The 19,862-nt window shown below is 48.0% G+C and overlaps 1 protein-coding gene across 1 annotated transcript in view; it reads left to right on the top strand.

Annotated features, from left to right (window-relative positions):
• ARHGAP10 (Rho GTPase activating protein 10) overlaps positions 1 to 13,881 on the top strand; it is a 348,170-nt gene extending 334,289 nt beyond the window's left edge. The window contains exons 21-23 of the mRNA XM_030816218.1: positions 4,255 to 4,407; positions 5,514 to 5,605; positions 13,094 to 13,881. Coding sequence (XP_030672078.1) covers positions 4,255 to 4,407; positions 5,514 to 5,605; positions 13,094 to 13,182 — 334 coding nt within the window. The 3' untranslated portion in view covers positions 13,183 to 13,881. The remainder of the gene's footprint in view (positions 1 to 4,254; positions 4,408 to 5,513; positions 5,606 to 13,093) is intronic.
• Positions 13,882 to 19,862: the final 5,981 nt, after the last annotated feature.

A 19,862-nucleotide genomic window follows, 5' to 3' on the forward strand; every position in this document is an offset into this window, starting at 1 on the left:
AAATTCAGGCCCGTGTTTCCAAGCAAAAGTGTTGACTCTTTTTAAAGAAGAGAGTTTCCTCATCCTTTACACAAATGCATATTCTTTCCCTGCTTACTGTCTTCCCAGCTCTTCCACCCACCCCACCTAAACACAAGAAATGCCTCTGTGGCCTCAGGACAGTCAGGTAGACTTTCAATCTATGCATTTTCAGGAACGTGCTTCCAAGTCAGCAATTTGAAATCTTCATGTGCTTTTAGTGAAACACTCTTGTTTCTATTTGTCCCCTTTCTTTGAGAAAGAGGGAGGGTGACGTTGGCCTTCCATACTGAAAATGGAGAGGAATCCTGTTGTAGGAGAAGCCTTTTGCAGTGTAGTGTGTTAAGTTGGGAAGATAGCGAACAGATATTAGTAGTTCTGCATATTTCTGTCTTGGTAAACGTGGTTTCTGAGCTTTTTAGGAACAGTTGACTTCTTCCTCCATTTTCGCAAACTGCAACTTGGCTTTCAGGAAACTTGTGGCACTTAGGTACTTTTTTGTACTTGGTCAGTAGCTTGGCATTAAACAGAATTGGTGGTTTGTGCTCATGCCAGTCTTACTAATCAAAAATCCGTAGTTAAAGGGACAACAAGAAAAAAAGGCAATAAATAGATTTTTTAAATGTTTAAATTTGGGAAATGGTAGGAAAGGACTCTCAAAATATTTCATTATGTTCTAGCACATAATGAGCTTTTAATTATTATTTCACTAATCACCTTTGATCTTTTTCCCAAAGGTGTTCTTTGGGAAAAAGCTGGGGCTCTCCCCTGAACCACATAGTACAAAAAAATGACGTGGTGAGTGTTTTAGTTCTCCCAGGGATGATACTGTCAAGAACTGTGAAGAGTCTGAAACTGTACCCTGCTTGCGAGCTACCAAATTAGCCTACCATCGTTTCTGGGATGCTGGCAGAAGGCATGTGACTCGCGGTCAGAGCCAACAGCCCCTACTAATCACAGCAATGACAGTATCAGTGTTTTCTTGTGCCAATTCCCTGAGTTCCAGTTCCTACAGGGTGATGCAGCTTGGGCCAGGTCACACCTACATGCCTCAAGAGAGAAACCTGGAGCTTAGAAAACCCAGATCTTTTATGATGGGTAAAGCCCACTCTTTGAGAGGGAGAGAGAGGGGAGAGAGAGAGGAGAGAGATATATGCCTTAGGGCTCAGTTCTGTCTTGGAGCCCAGGTTGAGGAAAAGTTGTTCGTCCTTTGCTTATGGGCTGCCATTCTAAAATGCCTCGTGTTCCTTCAGAATGTTTTAAATAAAATAAGGGAAAGAGAATATCAGAAATTCTCTTTTAAAACTAATACTTTCCTCTACCGTTTTTTAAGAAAATGTAGGTATTACATTTTAAATAATATTTTAAAAATCTTTTGATTCTTATTAAAAAGGTACCCAAAGTTTGGAAGGTAGGAGATGGTTACATAACGAAGCTCACGTTTACATTTTTTTTTTTGGCCTTCCAAAAAATATGGACAGTTTGCTTTTGGGAGGACACTGTGAAACGTGGCATCATCTGACGTGTACTGGCTTTAGATGTGAATTCATTACATGACTTAAGTATATTTACTCACTTGCCTCACCTTATCCTTCCTGGCCGACAAGCCTCTGAAAAGTTTCCTCTATCCAAGCAGCTACTCTGCTGGTTCCCAAACCTTGTTTGGCTGCACAGGTCTCCTTCTTTCACAGGCTTCCAGTTGTCCACACATCTTATTGCCTCATCTCCATAGAGACTGTCTCCAGCCTTGCACGTTGCCCCGTCTTGTGAATATTCCAGCTCACAGTGTGTCTGCCCTTGTGTAGTTCTGAAATCAAAGGAGTTACCTAGTAGAGGCTTCTGAGACACACCCAGGAAATCACATGCAGAAACTTAAGTCTACATGGGAAGTCTGGGAGGTAATCTTGGTGAACCGGTTAGTGCTAGATCACATAGCGCATGTGTTAAACAGCAACAGAAAGATCACAAAAGAAACAAAAAAGATGAATGTGGAGAACTTGACCCTGGACAAGGACTGCTGATTCTGTGTTCCTGTTTTGGGATGAGATGGAGAAAGCCACGGTGTGGGACAGGCAGGCCCTTCTGTTTTGTGTCTGTCATTACAGTGGTTCTTTCACTTTCTAAAAACCGAGGGGTATTTTCCCTAAAAACACACACCCACCTACCTACGGGTGTTTTCACGGAGGTTTTCTTTTTTTTTTTTTTAAAGAAAGATGTGAGGATTAAGCAGACAATACCTATAAAATTTATGCTCTTTATTTTTCAAGGGCCACATAAGTATAGTCACATAGTTACTTTATCTTCTTCCTGTAACTGTCCTCCCTCTAGGCAGATGGATGGCAGTCATTGACGATTTATGACTCTGAAGAGCTGATGGAGGGTGTGGCAAAACATCTCATCTTCCTCCATCGACACCCTCCAAGCACCTTGAATAATTGCTGGGAGATAACTTGGCAATTGTTTGGCCAACTGCGGCCTTAATTCCCTGCCAGGGCTTCACTCACACCTACCTATCCTTTCCCTTCCTGATTAGTAAGACAACATTCAGCGTTCCTTTTCTGCTAAAAAAACGGAGTGACTTTTGTGACTGGTGATACGGATCCACTTTAAGATTTATAAGGTATCTTGCCTTGGGATAAAATAGATTTTATGACTCCCAGATGAATGGCTGGATAGGGGAATTGTAAATAAGCTCTTCAAAGACTAATTTTTTTTTAAATGACCCCCTTTTTTTCCTGACCAAAGCATAGAAAAGCTTCTGTGTATTAAATACCTACCAAGTCAATTATGCACCAGATTTGTAAAATCCAGTTTTGGTTTTAGAGCTTTCTAATTTGGTTGCTCAGATGTTGGCTGATGGCTCCATGTCCCCGCCACTCTGCCTGGCTTCGTGAGATCTGGAAAAAGAGTTAAAGATCTTCCTGTGGAGGCAAGAGAAATACTTGAAGCCATCAGAGAACAACCAGTATCAACGTGCCCTTTCATTTACTGGTGTCGCAGGCCTTCAGGGAAGGTGTATGGGTTAGAGAGGCCACAGGAGGAGTATTGGGGGAGGTGGAACTGGAGCTGAGCCAAGGGAGGGCAAGATTAGAGCAGGGCGGGAGCTTGAGAGGAAAGGCAAAGCTTGAAGCAGAGGTGGGCGTGCCAGGAAGCAGAGCTGTGGCAGACAGGGGAGGCTGCCAGGGCGGGGTGGCTCCTGGTAGGCGGGCAGGTGGAGGAGCATTGTATATGGGGAGACAGGTGGGTAAACTTGGCCCTAGATTGCTGAATGTCGCCGTGTTGGAGGATTGCACCTAGGGGCTGGCCAGGAGACCATGCTGGTACTGAAGAACACGGTGCTAGTTCTCCGGCAGGGGAAACAATCTAAGAGCATGCTGAGGAGTGCGGAAGCCTCGGGAAACTGCTCGTGGAAACTGGTGTACTGGTTTAGCAGAAGACGGGGGATCTGAGGTGAAGAGCACCTGGGTGCCGCAGACAGGGAACACGTGCGTGTTCAAAATGTCACTGAATGAAACGAGACACTTCTCAAGGGAATGTCATAAAGCATAATCGCCTCCAGTTCTGAGGTCACTGAAGAGTAATTCAGATTAACACGCATCAACTATTTGAACTCTCCCTCTGTGCTTAGAGGCCATTCCAGGTGTCTGTTCACTGACCTGTTTACATTAACTTTAAAAAAAATGGAAATATTAAGAAATGCTCTGGTTACCAAAAGTTTTTGCTGTTCATTGGTTTCTAAGTCTTTGGCCCTCTCTAGAGGAAGCCTGAATCCAGTGGCATTTTCTTCTGAATTGCCACACGTGTAGGAGCAGGTGAAAGATCTTTAAATGTTTAACTGATCTTTTGCAGCTGCCGATCATGTGCCTGATGCCAGATTCCTGTGGTTTTCCTTATAATTAGAAAAAGTGAATATCTTGAATGTCCCACTACTCCTTTGATCAATTAGATTCTGGTTTTCTAATTAGTGAACTCATAGGGTGCTAGTAGGTTGGACAGATTGGAGAACCTGGAGAAGGACAGTAAGGCAGCTTGAGTTTGGGGTTGTGGCTGGTTTCTGGGTTGTTGGTATCAGTAGTTGGGGCTGCAGCCCCGGCAGGATGCAGAGAGGACTCTGTCCCTACTGCTCAGGCGTGATAGGGGAATTAGCAACCTAGGAATCTGGGATTAGGATGTCGTGCATTTGGTGTTCTGTGGCCTTTCTGCTATTAATCCTGTCGTTCAAACTCCTACCCTTAGCCCATGCCAGACCCGATCGTCTATGGTCCAGTGGCTTAACCCACAGTCTCCAACCACAACAAGCTCCAACCCAGCTGTGACACCTCTTTCACACGGGTCGTCCCCTTTCCCCTTTTCTCCTCCTGCTACTGTAGCGGACAAGCCACCTGAAAGGTACGTGGTTTGGAGTGGAATGTGGAATACGGTGGGGGCTTGATGAACCTAAGCAGGTTCTTGTGTTCTCTGCTGGCCAGAGCTTGCCCAGATACCCCCAGCATCCCGGACTTCATGGACAGCACTTACCACCTTGTATCAGGGCCGTGCCTCACCCAGTTCAGTAGCAACGACGTTCTTTGGAGAATTTGCCTTACATGAGACCTGCTTGAGCTTACTCTGTCTTTGTGGTGCTGGTTGTGCATTTATGAAGAAGTTCTTATTTTGGAAGAACTTCTTGCTTGCTCATGAGTATAAAGCACATTCTTTGTTTTAAAGGTAGGCAGGCTGACACTGGAAACATTTGCTTCCATGGCACCCAATGGCCAAGTCCATAGAGGACAGAGCTGCTGGCCTCCAGCAGGCTCTTCCACCTGTAGTGGCTCAGGTGCTTCTTCCTGTCAGTGGCTTCCCCCACATCAGTGAGGCGAGGCGTTTCCTTTGGATTTGATTAGACTGGCTAAAAGCATGGTTTCCATCCTTTCCACGCACGGACACAGAGGTTGCTTTAACAAATGGTGAGAAGCTGGGCCTGGTGTGCCTTTCTTGGGGTGGAGGCAGGGTGTAAATATAGAAGACTCAGGCAAGAGCAACAAGCCCCTTCCAGAGCGGTGGCCACCCGGGGTGGATCTGGGCCGGTGGTTTCTCACCTGTGGAGTGTGGATGTGCCGCCTCCCTCTGCTGGCTGGCCGTGTGTCTCCAGGTGCGTGTGTTTTTCCTAATAGACCAACTGAAGTGCTTGGAGATAAACATGTCCTGTGGTTCTAACAGTGCTGAATGGTAGGAAAGGGCATCCCACCAGGTAGGGAGGAGAATTAGGGGAAGTGGTTCAGTGACAGCTCCTCAGAGAGGCTCCCTGAGGAAAGGCTTGAATTTGAAACCCATCATTTACTTGAAAATCGAGTACTGTTCTTAGCCCGATGTTCACTTCCACGTTAGTTTCTTTTTCGGGAGGAGTTGCCCTACTGGTGACATCAGTGAGATTTGGGGAAGGGGGGTTGAGGGGTGAGGTTTCTCTCTGTTTTCCACATTTTCATTGGTGTCTTTTGTATTCTCTTTCTTTTCAGCATCAGCAGTCGGAAGGCTCGAGCCGTGTATCCGTGTGAAGCAGAACACAGCTCGGAATTATCTTTTGAAATAGGAGCAATTTTTGAGGATGGTAAGTGTTAGTGGGAGCTTCATCTATTAATCCTGTCTGCAGGATTAATCAGTCTGCAGCACGGAGTGAGCAGTCAGCGATGGTGCTGTTGTCGGGAGGGCGAGTCTCCCCCTTGATGCTTTGGACTGGATTAAGCTGCTGTGTTTGGCTCCCAGACCCCAATGCCAGGGGCCTGTCGTTGATGGCTGGAATGCCACTGTGCTCTCCTCTTGATTACTCTCCGACCCATCTCATCTTGTGGGTCTTCATTCAGGTCATCTCTCTCCTGACGGGAAGAAGCTAGTGTCACTTGGACTTAGGAAATATTTCTGATTTGCACACTTTATTTTCTTTGTTCTCCCAGAGTTGCTAACCAAGTCCTTTAAATGCTTCAGGTTTACCAACTCTGAGTCAACAGAGGATACTACTGTCCTTCAAAATTTTTGATTTCTATTTCTCTTACCATTTTTGTGCTTTACATTTTTGCTGATTTGAACAGTGTGTGAGTCTCCAGATTCGGGTATTGACTTTGCATACTGAAACAAGGGTGTAGCTTTTGAGGATTTAATATTCATACACAAGCATTTAGGAGCTATGCCTGGTTAAATATTTCAAAAAGTTCTCTTACGGCTCAGTGTCTTTTTTCTCCTGCTCTTGCTTTCTTCCCTCCCCAGTCCTGCTCATTATGAAATGCATTGGTTGCTGTGGAAACCGTGATGTCGTGTGTGGGTGGAGCTCCTCAGAAGAGTTCCAGGGAAGCAGTAGGAACCTTAGATGCTTGGAATGGAATGGTTGATTATCCAGAATGTTTGGGATATGTGGAATGTGTCAACACGAGGCACAGTGGTGTACTGTCAGTAATGCAGCATTTGCTGACGATTGTTTTTTAGAAAGCAAGTTGCCTCATTTAGAATAGATTTCTATATGCGTGTGATATGTACTCTTCAGAGACAGAGACTCCTGGTAGTGTCAGAAAACAAACAACAACAACAAAACCCCACATGGAACAGAATTAGACTTTGTGGAGAAATTTTGTTCTTGGAATAGAAGCAAGATCATTCCTCCATCACCATAACATACATGCAGTTTTGCCAAGAGAATGTGGAACGTAGCTGCCGTGCCCCAGGCCTGTCTCATGTCAGCACACCATATGGCTGAAGGGGAGGCTGCGGTGGTAGTATTGAAACGCACTCATCTGAGAAATGTGATGAATTTTTATTTTGTGTGACTGGATTTGTTTAGAAGACTCTGAACTCCCTCCTGCAGTATGGTTTGTGAGATAGTTACCTTGGTAGAAGGTGTATCTACTAGGATACCTTAGGCTGCAGGTAACAAAATTTGACACAACTGGTTGAATCAGTCATGAAGATGGATTAAAATCAGGTGCAGTGGTGCACACCTGTTGTGCCAGCTACTGCAGAGGCTGAGGCAGGAGGATCACTTGTGCCCAGGAGTTCGAGGCCAGCCTGGATAACACAGTGAGACCCCATCTCAAAAAAAAAAAAAAAAAAAAAAAAAAAAGGTTGGGGGGAATTAGTTTACACAATACTAAGTTTGGAAGTAGGGAGCTTTAGTTTTAATTCATAGTCTCAAAGATGTTATCAAAGACCAAAGTATTTCCATCTCTCTTCGGAACTGCTCTCTGCTGGTGGACCTGGGCCTCTGTCTGGTTTCGCTGGCGGGAGCGAGATGACTGCCACAGTTCCATGTATCATGGCCACACTCTGGCGGAAGGAGGTGTCTCATCCTTGTGTTCCTTTGAGAATGAGAAAACTTTTCCAGGAATTTCTTCCTAGTTTACCCATCCTCACATCCCAGTATGCAGAACGGAGTCACATGCTTACCCTAAATCCATCATTTGCAAGGATTTAGACCAATCAGAATCACACAGGGTATAGGATACCTGCTGTGGGCACACAGCCATGTGAATGAGGGTCAGTGCCTAAAGCCAGTGCAGATCTGCCAGTTGGATAAAAGGGGACAGGCTGGTAGGCGTCTGACCCAGGAGACTTATGTTCTCCAGGTCTAAAGTCCCGAGATGACTTGGAGTCTTCCTAAAAAGAAAGTGTGCATGTACACACGTACACATACATAGTCACACATTTGTACATGTGTACAGACATGTGCACACAAATACCAGTGTCTCCGTGTGTTTTGGAGGAGGAGAGCCACTGACTGCAGGCAACGTGGATTCTGAACTCTGCAGTTATTTTGCCTGGGCTCACAAAATGGCTTTCTTATCTTCCGTGTGACCCGGGATAGGCTCCTTTAGGAATCTGTGCAGCCGATTCTTCATCCTAAGCGGCAGGGATGGCCACAACATTGATGTTGTGTCAAGATAGCATTGGGGCTACTAGAAAAAGAGGGTTCTGGGTTGCTATAGACGTATGGGGGAGAGGCTGCTGACCACAATGCCACACTGGGTACGTCATAGTGTGCCGCAGACGAGGCTACGTTTTGAGCCACTTTGTGTCTCCCTCAGGTTCTTGCTCTGCAGTGCTGGTATCCAGCTCTGTCAGGACTTTGCTGGCCAGGGCACCCCGGGTGTCTCAGGAGCTCCTCATTCTGTCCCTCCGCTAAGGCTGGCTACTTGGAAAATACCTTGTGGATGTGTTGACACCCTCTCCCTACCCAGGGATGTGAGCGTCTGATTTAATGTGAGCTACTTGTCTTGTAGGTGCTGCCCTGATTCTTTTGTAGCAGGGCAGATAACAGTGGAAGGTGTTCAGAATCAACAGCATTAGGCTTGCTGCTTATTAGGGACACTTCCTCAAAGGGTACAGTAAGTTTAAAGCCCTTAAGCAGGGTTTATCTGTGTGTGTGTTTGCACCTTACATCTTCTGTGCATAGTTGATCTCTTAGCTAGTTAAAAGCAGGTGCTTGCCCAGAACACATCTAGTGAAGCCCTTCCTTAAATGGCTATGGGGTCTTCCTGTCTGACAACTGATACTGAGAAGACAGACTGGCAGGTCATCTGACCACAGCTTCTGTGGAGCCAGGCAGTGCTCCAAGTGGCCACTCTAGACAGCTCAGCCCACAGGAGTACTGCTAGGAATGCTCCCTTTCTGCAGACCAGCAATACTTAGTGCCCTGGAATGCCCAAGACATTTTTCCTGTGTTCACTTACCCATTTGGAGTCTTCCAGCCTCCATAGATGCTCTTGCAGTGCAATTCCTTTTTGTACCTCATACAGGCAACAAAGGAAATCAGTTTATGCCACCCAGTGGCCTTTGGAGAAAACAAACTCGAGGTCAGAGTGACCCCTGGGTGGCCTCGTCAGTAGTTATGCAGTTTGGGATGTGTGCAGCTGTGAGATATCCTGACCTGGAGTGTGGTTGGCACAGGGGTCTTTAGCAATTGTGTAGTTCCATGACTGTCCTTGTTCTTTGCTCTTACTGGGTGGGCCTGGACTTAAGTTATGAGTTCCAATTCTAGGTGGAAGATGTGTTTCTCTAGTAGACTCACTAATGCCTAGCTGTTTCTCTGGGGCAATGCCTCCCAACCCCCCGCCCCCCGACCCTCGGGAGAGGGCTGTGTTTGTAAGGTCTCAGGGCAGGGACGTTCCTGTGATGGCCAGAGGGACCTTTCCCTTTTCTCTGGGCCTGGGGAATCCTGGAAATAGGTTTTGCTGGTGACCACCAGCCAGTCCTGCTGTCTTTCCAGACAGGTGCGCTCCAGTCAGATGGGCAGTGGTTGCCTCCCCGGGGCAGAGTTGTGAGGGGTGCTGAGGCAGGTGGTTTCCAGGAGTGACCCCACGTGGCGGCAGCAGCAGCAGCGGGGCTGCTTTCCTGGCTGTCCCAGGCTCTTTGTCAACATCCACATGTAGATGTGGGGGAGCAGGTGTGGCCCAAATTAATCCTTAAAAGCCTCTGGTGATTAAACTTTAAAGGTCTCAGATAGACACAGAATAATCCCTGGAAAACAATTTGGCATTATCTTGGAAAGTTGATCACATATAGATCCCACAGCCCAGTGATGTGGTTGTCAGATAGATTCCTAGCACAGGGGAATCTGAGGAAAAAATATTGAGTGAAAACATAAGTTCCAGATGACTATGCGCTGCTGACTTATGTGCTTCTGGTTAAGCTCACACATATGCAAAATAAATAGAGTATTATTAGGGATATGTGCATGTGTGACAAAACTGAATTTTACCCATAGCCATGGTAAGATAATGAGAAACACAACATTCAAGCTACTGGTCGCCTCGGGGTGGGAGATAGGACAGAGCCCAGGACGCAGCCTCCCTGTGGGTCCTGTGGCAGTTGTGAAGTTGACCGTGGGTTCCTGGCACTCACCGTGTGATGATGACACTTCAGTGATTTCAGTACTTGTCACATACACTGTCTACATTATGCTGAAAACTGAGTTGGTGGAAGGGACCTGCCTCTCTTTGGTGCTACTTGGGGTCCCCGCCTCACACCTGTCTTGTTCCCTGTTGTGGTCTAAAGGCTGTGAGGACACTGTGGCTGAAGCAGAGTGAGGCTCCTGGACTGAGACCTGCAGGCACAGGGAGGGTGCATGGGAAATGACAGACACTGAGGCTGCCATGTTCTCCACCCGTAAGAATGGAAAAGCAGAGCCCTGTTGTCCGCGTAGACACTGCTCGGGGGAGGAGTGGTGTGGTAAACTAGGGGAGGAGCCCCAGATGGGTATTTTGGGGTTCGATGCTACTGGGAGAGGTCAGATCTTCAGAGAGGGAGGGAGAGCCTGCCAGCCTTATCTGCAGCTGCGAAACCACTTTTCCTGTGCTTGGGGATGCCTTGCTGTTGGTGTCCAGACCCTTCTAGCCCACCCTGCCCACTGCTCGGCCGGGTCCACTTCCAAGGCTCTTGGATGTTACAGGATCCCCCTTGGTCGCCTCTGTAAAGCAGTGACATCTCTCTCCCTGCTGGCTTCTGCCTTCCAGGGAGGGGAGGGCTGGGGAGGTGGTGAATGGGGTTGTGGAGGCGTCTCTCTGGTTTGTTGGTTGGGGAGGTGCAGGATTCCTGGCCTGGCCTTGGTTTCCTCAATCAAGCCTCCTTTCACCTCCAGCATTGTAGAAAATCACCTTTTTCCTCCTCTGTTCATCCTGTCTTTTATTAATACCGAGTCTGTGCTTGTGCAAGTGTGTGGTATGTATAGGGTAGGAGGAGAAATAGTGAGCATGTGCAGGTGAGACTATATTTGAGACTATCTTACTGCCTCCTCATAGCAGGTCCTGGAAGCTAAGTGCTAGTAACCCCGTGTTGCAGGTAACAGCTGAGTGAGGCCCGGGGTTAACTTCCCAGGTGTACCTAGGTAGCCAGGAGTCTCCTCTAGGGCTCTGACTTTAGCCCTGGGCCCCTTGCCACTCAGGCCCCCACATTGTTACAACCCTGAGGGCCTCTTTTGCATAGAATCCAAAGCTTTTACCTGATGGTGGCTGCACACTAGTAGCACTGCCACCCGGGCGTGTTTGGATGAAGTGAGAAGTCTCTAAAAATCCTGGTATGAAGAACAATGTCAGGGTCAAGGTCAGTGAAGGCATGAAGAAAGTGACTTGCTGCCAGATCACTTTGAGAGCACATCTCTGATTTTGCTTATTCATTCATTACACAGATAATCATGTGTCTGACATGGTGCTGTGTGCTGGGTCTCATGTTATGTATGTTACATGCTCTCATAGTCTGGACTACTAGAGAATGTCTCAGTGTGTCTTTCCTATATATACACGTACGCATGCACACACGCACACATGTAGGGTGCGTTAACTGGGAGCCCCAACCTAGTCTGGAGCCAGGAGAGGAGTCCCGGAAGTGGGGGGATGCTGAAGCTCCTCGTTGAAACACGAGTAGGTGCTGTCCAGGCATAAAGGCAGGGAAGAGCATTCAGGCCCAAGGGAACAGCTCCACGGAGGCCTTGAAGCCAGAAGCTTGTTGAATGTAAGGAAAGTGCAGGCGGTTAGGGGAATGCAGACAGCCGGAATGTGTTCCTGTTCATCCACGGGAGGGAAGAACAGTTACCTTGTTGCAAAGGACAATTAGAATTGGATTGTCTGTGTCTTCCAAACTGTGGGCAGCTATACCCTAGAGGACCATGAACTCAATTCGCTGAGTTGCAATTAGCATTCAAAGAATAATACTTTTCTACACAAATCCATGGGGAAAAAAATAATAGAATACAGAAAGGAAGGCATTGTGTTCACACAGTGAGGGTAAGAGTATTGCTTCATGAAACTTGTGTGTGTTACGATGTGTATGCCTGTACTTGGTTTTTGATATGAAATTATTCTTCTGGGTTGTTATCAGAAGCCACCTTCCGAGTTGGTCTGCTGGAGTAGCCCATGCCTCACCTTTCCTTTATGCCATGGCTGCCACACCTGCACCTGACCATGGTTGGCGGTTTGAGCTGGGGCCTGCCCGCAGCTGGGGGGTTATGAAATGCTTCTGTATTGCATTTCTGAACACTGGTGAGGAATGCTTGGACCTGTGCCCTTTGCTGTCCAGGCTGCAGTTTTCTCGTTAAGTATCACATGAATATTTATGAACAGTCCATTGTGCCAGGCACCGTGCCCAGATGTATAAGGCTCAGGCTGCCTTCAAGAGTTCCCCATCCAGTGTGGGAGTCAGACCAGACCTCAGAGGAGGAGGCATCCAATCAGGTCTCTAAACAGGAGGAATTATCTGGTGAAGAGGTGGGGGAAAGGCATTCCAGGCAGAAGCCACTGTGCTTGCAAAGGCCTGGAGTTGCAGTTGGGATTTCTCCAGATGATTCACTGCAGCTGACATGCATGATGTGCCAATGGAGTGTGAAGGGCTCCTGGAGGGGTGACTGGGAGCCAGGTGCCCAGGGGCCTGTGTTACAGACCAGTAAGAAGCTTGAGTTTGAGGCTGGGAGTGGTGGCTCACGCTTGTAATCCCAGCACTTTGGGGGGCCAAGGCGAGTGGATCACCTGAGGTCAGGAGTTTAAGAGCAGGCTGGCCAATGTGGTGAAACCCCATCTCTACCAAAAATACAAAAATTAGCCAGGCATGGTGGTGCGTGCCTGTAATCCCAGCTACTCAGGAGACCGAGGCGGGAGAATTGCTTGAACCCGGGAGGCGGAGACTGCAGTGAGCTGAGATAGCGCCACTGCACTCCAGCCTGGGCGACACAGCGAGACTCCCTCTCAGGAAGAAAAAAACAACACAACAAAAACAAAAACGCAATAAGCTTGAGTTTGACTTTAAGCCGGGGAGTGATGTGATCAGCTCTGTATTCTAGAGAGTTCACTGAGCATGTCTGTGCACAGTGGATTGGAAGGGGCCGGACTCTGGGAACTAGGACACTAGTTAGGAGGCTGCTTTGGGATTGTGTAGATGAGGATTGTGGTGGCCAGTGCAGGGAGGCAGAGCCTGTCAATGACCCTGGTGCAGACCTTGTGACCCAACATCCCAGAAGTGGCCCCTGTTCTCTACTGGCCACTCCCTGGTTGAGCTTTTAAGTGAACACCCAGGAGGCAAGTACTTGGGGGCATTTTGTAAAAGTGATTTTTCTCTTCCTTTTCAGTACAAACCTCCAGGGAACCTGGCTGGCTAGAAGGGACTCTGAACGGCAAGAGGGGGCTGATTCCACAGAACTACGTCAAGCTGCTGTAGCTCCTGGCCTGAGAGCCCCTGCTGACCCTGACACCCAGGGACCTGCCTGGGGGCAGAGAGCTGTCTTCCTTCTCCGAGGCTCTGGGCTGCACCCACAGGTACCTCCACACTTGGGAGTTACCATCATCACAATCAGCCTTGGGGGCGGGGGAGGGGTGGGCAGAGATGGGACGCACCGCACAGAACTGTGATTGTGGATCAGGAGGGGAATGTCAGGATTCGCAAAATGGACTTTTCATTTGTCAAGTATTGGGACTTGTGATTTTTAATTGTCCAGCATATAGAATGAGAGGGAGGGCAGCCTTCTGCCACCTGTGTCACCTCTACTGGCAGTCACGCCACCAGAGCCACCCTGGCTCCCTCTCCTCCCTGAGCACCTGCTGCTGCGATTTTAAAGGGAACTGTACTACTCACAGTGATAGGTTTGCCGAGGTGCGTGCTTGGCTGTGGCAGCCTAGCTTGGAGAGGCTGCTGCTGGTGCAGGGGAGATGGTCTCAAGCCAGAGGGAAGCAGAGATGCGCTTCTCAAGCCTGCCCTTCCTAGATGGCCACCTGCGGGACCCCACACTCACTGCACTGGCAGCGTGCACTGGCGTATTTGTAACAGGCTTCTCGGTGCTCCTCACCCGTGTGCTGTTTTCCAAACACCATCTTTTTGCCTCAAGGCCTCTCTGTAAATGAAATAAACTGTAATTTACTATTTGATTTGTCTGTCCTAATGTGGGGAAGCGGTCATGGAAGTCATTGCCCCATCTTGATTTATGAATTGGCAGCCTACTATGGGGACTCGTCTCTCTCTGCTGTTGGCATGCTCACAGGTGGAATCTGTTAGTGGGGAGCCTGGAGTATTTGGAGTGGGGTATGTTCCTGGGGGCAGCGGCAGCCTCTGATGTGTGCAATCCTGTAAGGGCATTCACACCTCCTCCAGTGGCTGCACAGGCCTCTCTACCCTGGTGTCTGCAGGACCTGCAGCAGGGCTGGGGCTTTGGCCCTGGGTGGTTTGTGTGAGCCGTCTCAGTGCCCTGGGACCAGCCCTCCTACCAGCACCATTGTACACCCCTCTCCCACATCACCCAGCATGCCTCTGCCTTCCAGGCCTCCCTGCTAATCTCTCCATCTGGATTAATTTCAGCGTGGAGGGAGGAGAGGGAGGCAGAGCAGACCTTCCTAGAGGAGCCTTCACCCTTGACCCTGCCCTGCCCAGTGATGATGGCCACCCCCAGCATGGGCAAGCCTTGCTCTGATGCTTCCTCATTCTCCTGCACCTCCAAGCCACAGGTGCAACAACCTCTTGGGGAAGAGGGGACTTGCCTTGGAATGTGGGGCTTAGTTTTAGTGGCCCCAGGATTCTGAAGCCAGCCCCATGCCCCAGAGGCTGCTCTGGGGCAGGCGTGTCTTTCCAAGCATCCCCATGGGAGGTTCCTGGACCTGTCAGACTTTTCTCAAGCATTTATCAAAGGACGGATGTGTCTGTTGCCTCATCCCCAGATGAACTGACTCAAGAGCTTGCCAGTTAACAGCTTGGAAGTCACCTCATGTGGATCACGTGAGGGTGTGGAGTTTGGGAGTTGTATGTGTATGGGGAAATGTGCTTCTTGAAAAGTGTCCGTATTGTAAATAAAAATAAGGAGAATTTCAATGCAACATAATTTAAAATAATCACGGGCCCAGTGAAGAGCATTGAGACCGCAGAGGAGCCCAGGGCCACCCTACCACAAGCGGGTCTGAGGCCTGGGCAGGGGCTGGCTTGGCCCTAGGGCTGGGGCAGCAGCATAACCTTCAGTAGCCTGTTTTCTGAGTTGTCATTGCCACCCCGACTCATTGCTTGGGATGTAGAAGGGAAACCTGACTCGTGAGAAGAGGTTGCTGGCATGTTCCACTTCTGTGAGAGCCCCTCTGCAGGAAAAGGCAAACCTGTGGGCAGCTAGAGCAGACTCAGGTTAGTGTTGGGAGTGGCTTCCTGGCAGAGTCCTAATTGGTGTATCCCCAGGGGCCATTAAAAATCTCCCTGCACCAGGCCTTGACTGATTTGTTTGCTTGCCGGAGATTCCTATTGTTAACAGTGAGATGCACCCAACCAGCCATTCCTCTCAAAGTGCTTTTACCACCACTTAAAGAAATCACCACCAAGTCTGGCTATCTGTGTGACCTTGGGCAAGAATGGTCACCCCCAAGATTCTGTTCCAGCCTCCTAAAAATAAAATGATACTGAGAGGTTTGGGGTTGAAATGACCTAATAGAAGCAGCGCGCCCAGTATGTGGGGAGGGCTTGGCTAACAGGAACTGCTGTTTCCGTTTTTCTTACTCCTATGAATAAGAATAGCAGTATCTTACATCTTTGTTATCAGGGACCTCTGTGTTCCTTCAGATGATGGGGTGACAAGTAGTGAAGTTCCACAGCTGTGCCCTGTGGAAGCTCCTGTAGCCTTAAGAGCTGAAGACCCTGCCTGTGACACTCTGGGGAAGAGTGAGGTAGTGCCAGAGGGGAGCAGGGGTGTTTCTGTCTGAGAATGTGACACATGCACCGCAGTGTGGCCAGGACTGCCAAGGCCTCTGGTCAGGGAGCTTACCCCTGGATATGGGCCAGGGTGTACTGAGGAATGGGATCAGGAGGTGTTTTTCTTACTTTGGTGGATCATCTTCCTTCCCCTAGAAGAGGAGTGGAATATGTTTTGCTGTTTTAGCCGGATGGGTGTGGCTGCTCTGCTGAGGCTGCCTGGCCTTCCCTCAGCCCCACCTTGCTCAGCTCCTGCAGCACCAACTGCGGCTGCCTAGACCAGGTCCATAGCCTGTGTTCATTCAGAGGCAGTATGGTGGTTTGGGGCAAAAAAGAGCACTCGGGCTATGTGTTTCTTGTTGGCACTGGGGCTGCAGGGCTTGCATCTGACAGTGCCACCCACAGGGCCTTCCCTGGTATTCCCTGTGCCTATAAAGGAGATGCCAGGTGAGAACATAGCTAAAGGACTTGTAAGGGCTGCAACCCCACTCTCCTTCCTTTGTAGAAGCAGCCATACCTGCAGTTGGGGGTATGGAAGGGAAAAGCAATGGGTGTCCATGCCAGAGATGGATGTCTAACTCATTCTTTACTTACAGTGACTGCACAAGCCAGGAGATATTAGCCCACTTTATGGATGAGAAAATGGAAAAGAGCACTTGCTTGCTCAGGTTCAATAAGCTAGTCACATGTTCTTTCTGCTGTGCCATCTTGTCCTCAGGGCCATGCTGTTATGAGTTGAATTGTTTCCCACTCCCCAAATTCATATCTTGAAGTCCTTAACCCCCAGTCCCTCAGAATGTGATGTCATCCGGAAAGAGAATCTTTGCAGATGTTGCTAGTTAAGCTGAGCACAGTAGGGTTGGCCTTAATCCGATATGACTGATGTCCTTAAAACAAGGGGAAATTTGGACACTGAGACAGACTCGCATAGAAGAAAGATGACATGAAGAGAAACAGGGAGAAGACAGCCATCTACAAGCCAAAGGGAGAGGCCTGGAATAGACCCTTCTCTCTCAGCCCTCACTGAAGGAACCCTGTTGATGCCTCCATCTTGGACTTCCAGCCTCCAGAACTGGGAGAAAATGCATTCCTGTTTAAGGTGCCCAGTTTGTGGTCCTTTTTTTATAGTAGCTCTACGAACGTAATACAGTGGTGTAAAAGTACGTGTCGCCTTACAAACAAGCTGTTTTGAAATCCTATTTTTGCTATTTTATATCTTGGTGACCTCCGGTAAGTTGACCTTTTTATGGTTCTGTTTGTGTCTGTGAAATGGAAAGAGGAGAAGCAACCTGTGGGATGTGACAGTTAAATGAGAGTGAATGTCCTGTGCTGGATGGGCGCATGGTAGGAAGTGGGGTTTAGTAAATGGAGAGGACCGGAGAAGGCAAGGCAGCAGGACACTGTGGTGGTTGGGAGTCAGTTTCTGTCCCCCTTCTCATCTCTAAATCGCCACCTGCTTCCTGCCAGCATCCCTTCTCCAAAAGCCATTCCGTGCTCTTGTCCTTTGCCAACATTGCTCAGCCTCTGTCCTCCTTCCCAACACCACTCCAGGCTCCTGCTCTCTTGAGCTTGCCTTTGTTCCCATTCACCTCCAGACTGGGCATCTTCTCACCTTCTTAGGGGTTCTCCCTTCCAGTCTCTCAAAGCCAGTTCTGGTTACCCCTTCACTGGCCAGATGTTTTCCATAACTTCTTGAATCTTCTTGAGCCACGTAGCTTTCCTCTGTCCACTCTGAGGATGCTATTCCAGGAGTGTGTCCTCAAACAGCTCTCCCGCTCCTAGTTCTGCAAATGTCTTCTCAGTTGCTTGTCAGCACTCTTCCTCCTTGACTGGCCTGAGCAGTAATTTATTGCTACCTCATTTGGGCAGCCCAGCTCATTCTAACACTTAAATGTCTAGCTAAAAGTATCTCAATCTACTGGTTAGAAGAACACCTTGGAAAACACTTTCTATCTGAAGATCAACTTGATTGGAAAGACTTCTATTTTTGGCCCAACAAGAGACCTGCACTTTAAATTTGGGCAGTGAATGTGTGGCAGCTCAGGGCCATGCACTGGTGTCTGGATTTCTTCTTCCTTGTGGAGTTTAGCAACTAACGAAACACTGCAAGGTGGAGCAGCTCCCATGCTGGGAGCAGCAGGATCAGACCTAGCCAGGCCAGTTTTCACAGGTGCTGCTATCCACCCTCGGTCAGGCTGGCTCAGGGCATGGAGATCCATATAAATGGGTTTTTCAGACTAGGGAAAACTTGGAAACCACTGTCTTGGCAACATACATGCTGCAGCAAAGTATCTGAGTAACTACTAGTGTGGTAGACATTTAAAGATCCTGAGCTTTCACCCCTCCCCAAACCCATGTCCTTTTGTGGAGTCCTTTCAGACTGACTCAGGGCTTGACCTCACAAGTTGCTTTGGCCAGTGGGATAGGAGCAAACTTGATTCAGTCAGAGGCATGGAAAGTGTTATATGCCTTTCCAGGGTCTTCTTTAGAGCCCTGGCTTTGCCATGAAAATAAACCCAGGCTAGCTTGTTGGAGGATGAGAGGCCACATGGAGCAGCGCCACTGCAGACCAGACAGCTGCAGGCTGACCACGGGTATACAAACAATCCCAGCTCAGCTGAGCCTGGCTCAGGTCAGCACACCCCAGCCTGCTTCCCCCAGCCGACTCATAGACTCATGAGAAATACTAAATGGTGATTGATCTAAACCGGTAAGTTTCGGGATGTTTTGTTATACAGCAGCGGCTGCCTGCCTGCCACTTTGCCCCATTGTTCACTTTGCTTTGGACAGTCTTGGTCCATGATCAATGTTGAGATTGTGCCTTACCCAGTCCCAGTGTTGTTTGGGAAGCTACTGTTTTATTTCCAAGAAAATTGCTACAGTAGCAACTGGCTGACTTGAAATTAAAGTGCCAGAGATACTTGTAATCAAGTCATTTTAATCTGTGTACATTTGCAGAGTTGATAAAAAGTGTTAGAGCTGATTTGTACATAAAGGGACAATGTTTTCTATTTGCTTGGAGGGAATTCAGCATACAGAAGCAAACAAGCCTCTAAATACATAGGCATCACCGGGCATAATTTTTTTTTTTTTTTTTAACTGCTCTGGCATATAGTGGCTGGCTGTTTCAGTGGCAGACACACAGTTCTTAGCTAATGATTCCTAACTGTGGGCTGAATTCTTTGGGCCTGAGAGCACTTCTAGAGATTGTTAGAAATAGTCACACTTGACCCAAGAATGAATCTGTTCAATTCAAAAAGGGCACCCCCTTTAGCCAAGGGTGCACATTTTAGGGGCCTCTTGCCAGCTTTGGGTGGGTTCCCAGCCCAAGATGGCTTTTGTTTCAAGTTAGGGGCTCTCTGTGAAAACCCCTGTTCCCTAATAGGTCAAATTTCTGAAGTTTTTAAATCTAAAATTGCACTTACAGTATTTTACACACCAAAAGTTTGTGCTCCCAATTTTCTTCCTGTGCTGTGCTCAGTGGGTATGCTGTGTTCCAGAAATGGATGTGTTGTGTTTCACAAAGCTGAGTTTTACTATCAAATAGTCTTCTCTTGCTGAAAGCAAATAATTTGAGCAATCAACAGTTGAGTAACACACTAAAAATGTACTGTACTTGAATTTATCTTGTGGGAAATGTTTTCTATTTAAAAACCAGCTGGTGATTGCTTACTGCTCCTTTGTGGCCCATGTTAATGAGTGGAATCCAGGGGACAAGCTTGCAGAAATGTCAGAAGCATCATGGCCAATGGGGAGCTGAGTTTCTTGATGGCGCAAGGGTCCTGGGGGATGATAGGGTGAGACCATGTAGAGGAAGAACTTTGGAGTCAGACGGGGGCTCCACTCACATTAGTCTCAAATTCTGAAGAGTAAGTTTTCAAGTGGTTGTGAAGATAAATTAAATGAGGCAATGTATATATAGGGTTTAGCAACTACATGGCAATAGTTATCCAATGGTTACAGAGTATTTTAATGAACCATATATCAAAAGTATTAAAAACAAGGTCTCTAATCAGTCCCCAAAGAGTAGAATTAACATGTGGCTAACATAGGACTCTTTCCAACATGGAAAACCTCGTTCTCCATCTTGGATGTAGGCAGAGTGCATACAATCAAGATTTGGGAGGGCACAAAATCCACGTGTACCTACAGACAGTCAAATGAATTCGCTCCAAAACAACAGG

The sequence above is a fragment of the Nomascus leucogenys genome, chromosome 7b (assembly GCF_006542625.1).
Source record: "Nomascus leucogenys isolate Asia chromosome 7b, Asia_NLE_v1, whole genome shotgun sequence".
Classification (NCBI taxonomy): domain Eukaryota; kingdom Metazoa; phylum Chordata; class Mammalia; order Primates; family Hylobatidae; genus Nomascus; species Nomascus leucogenys.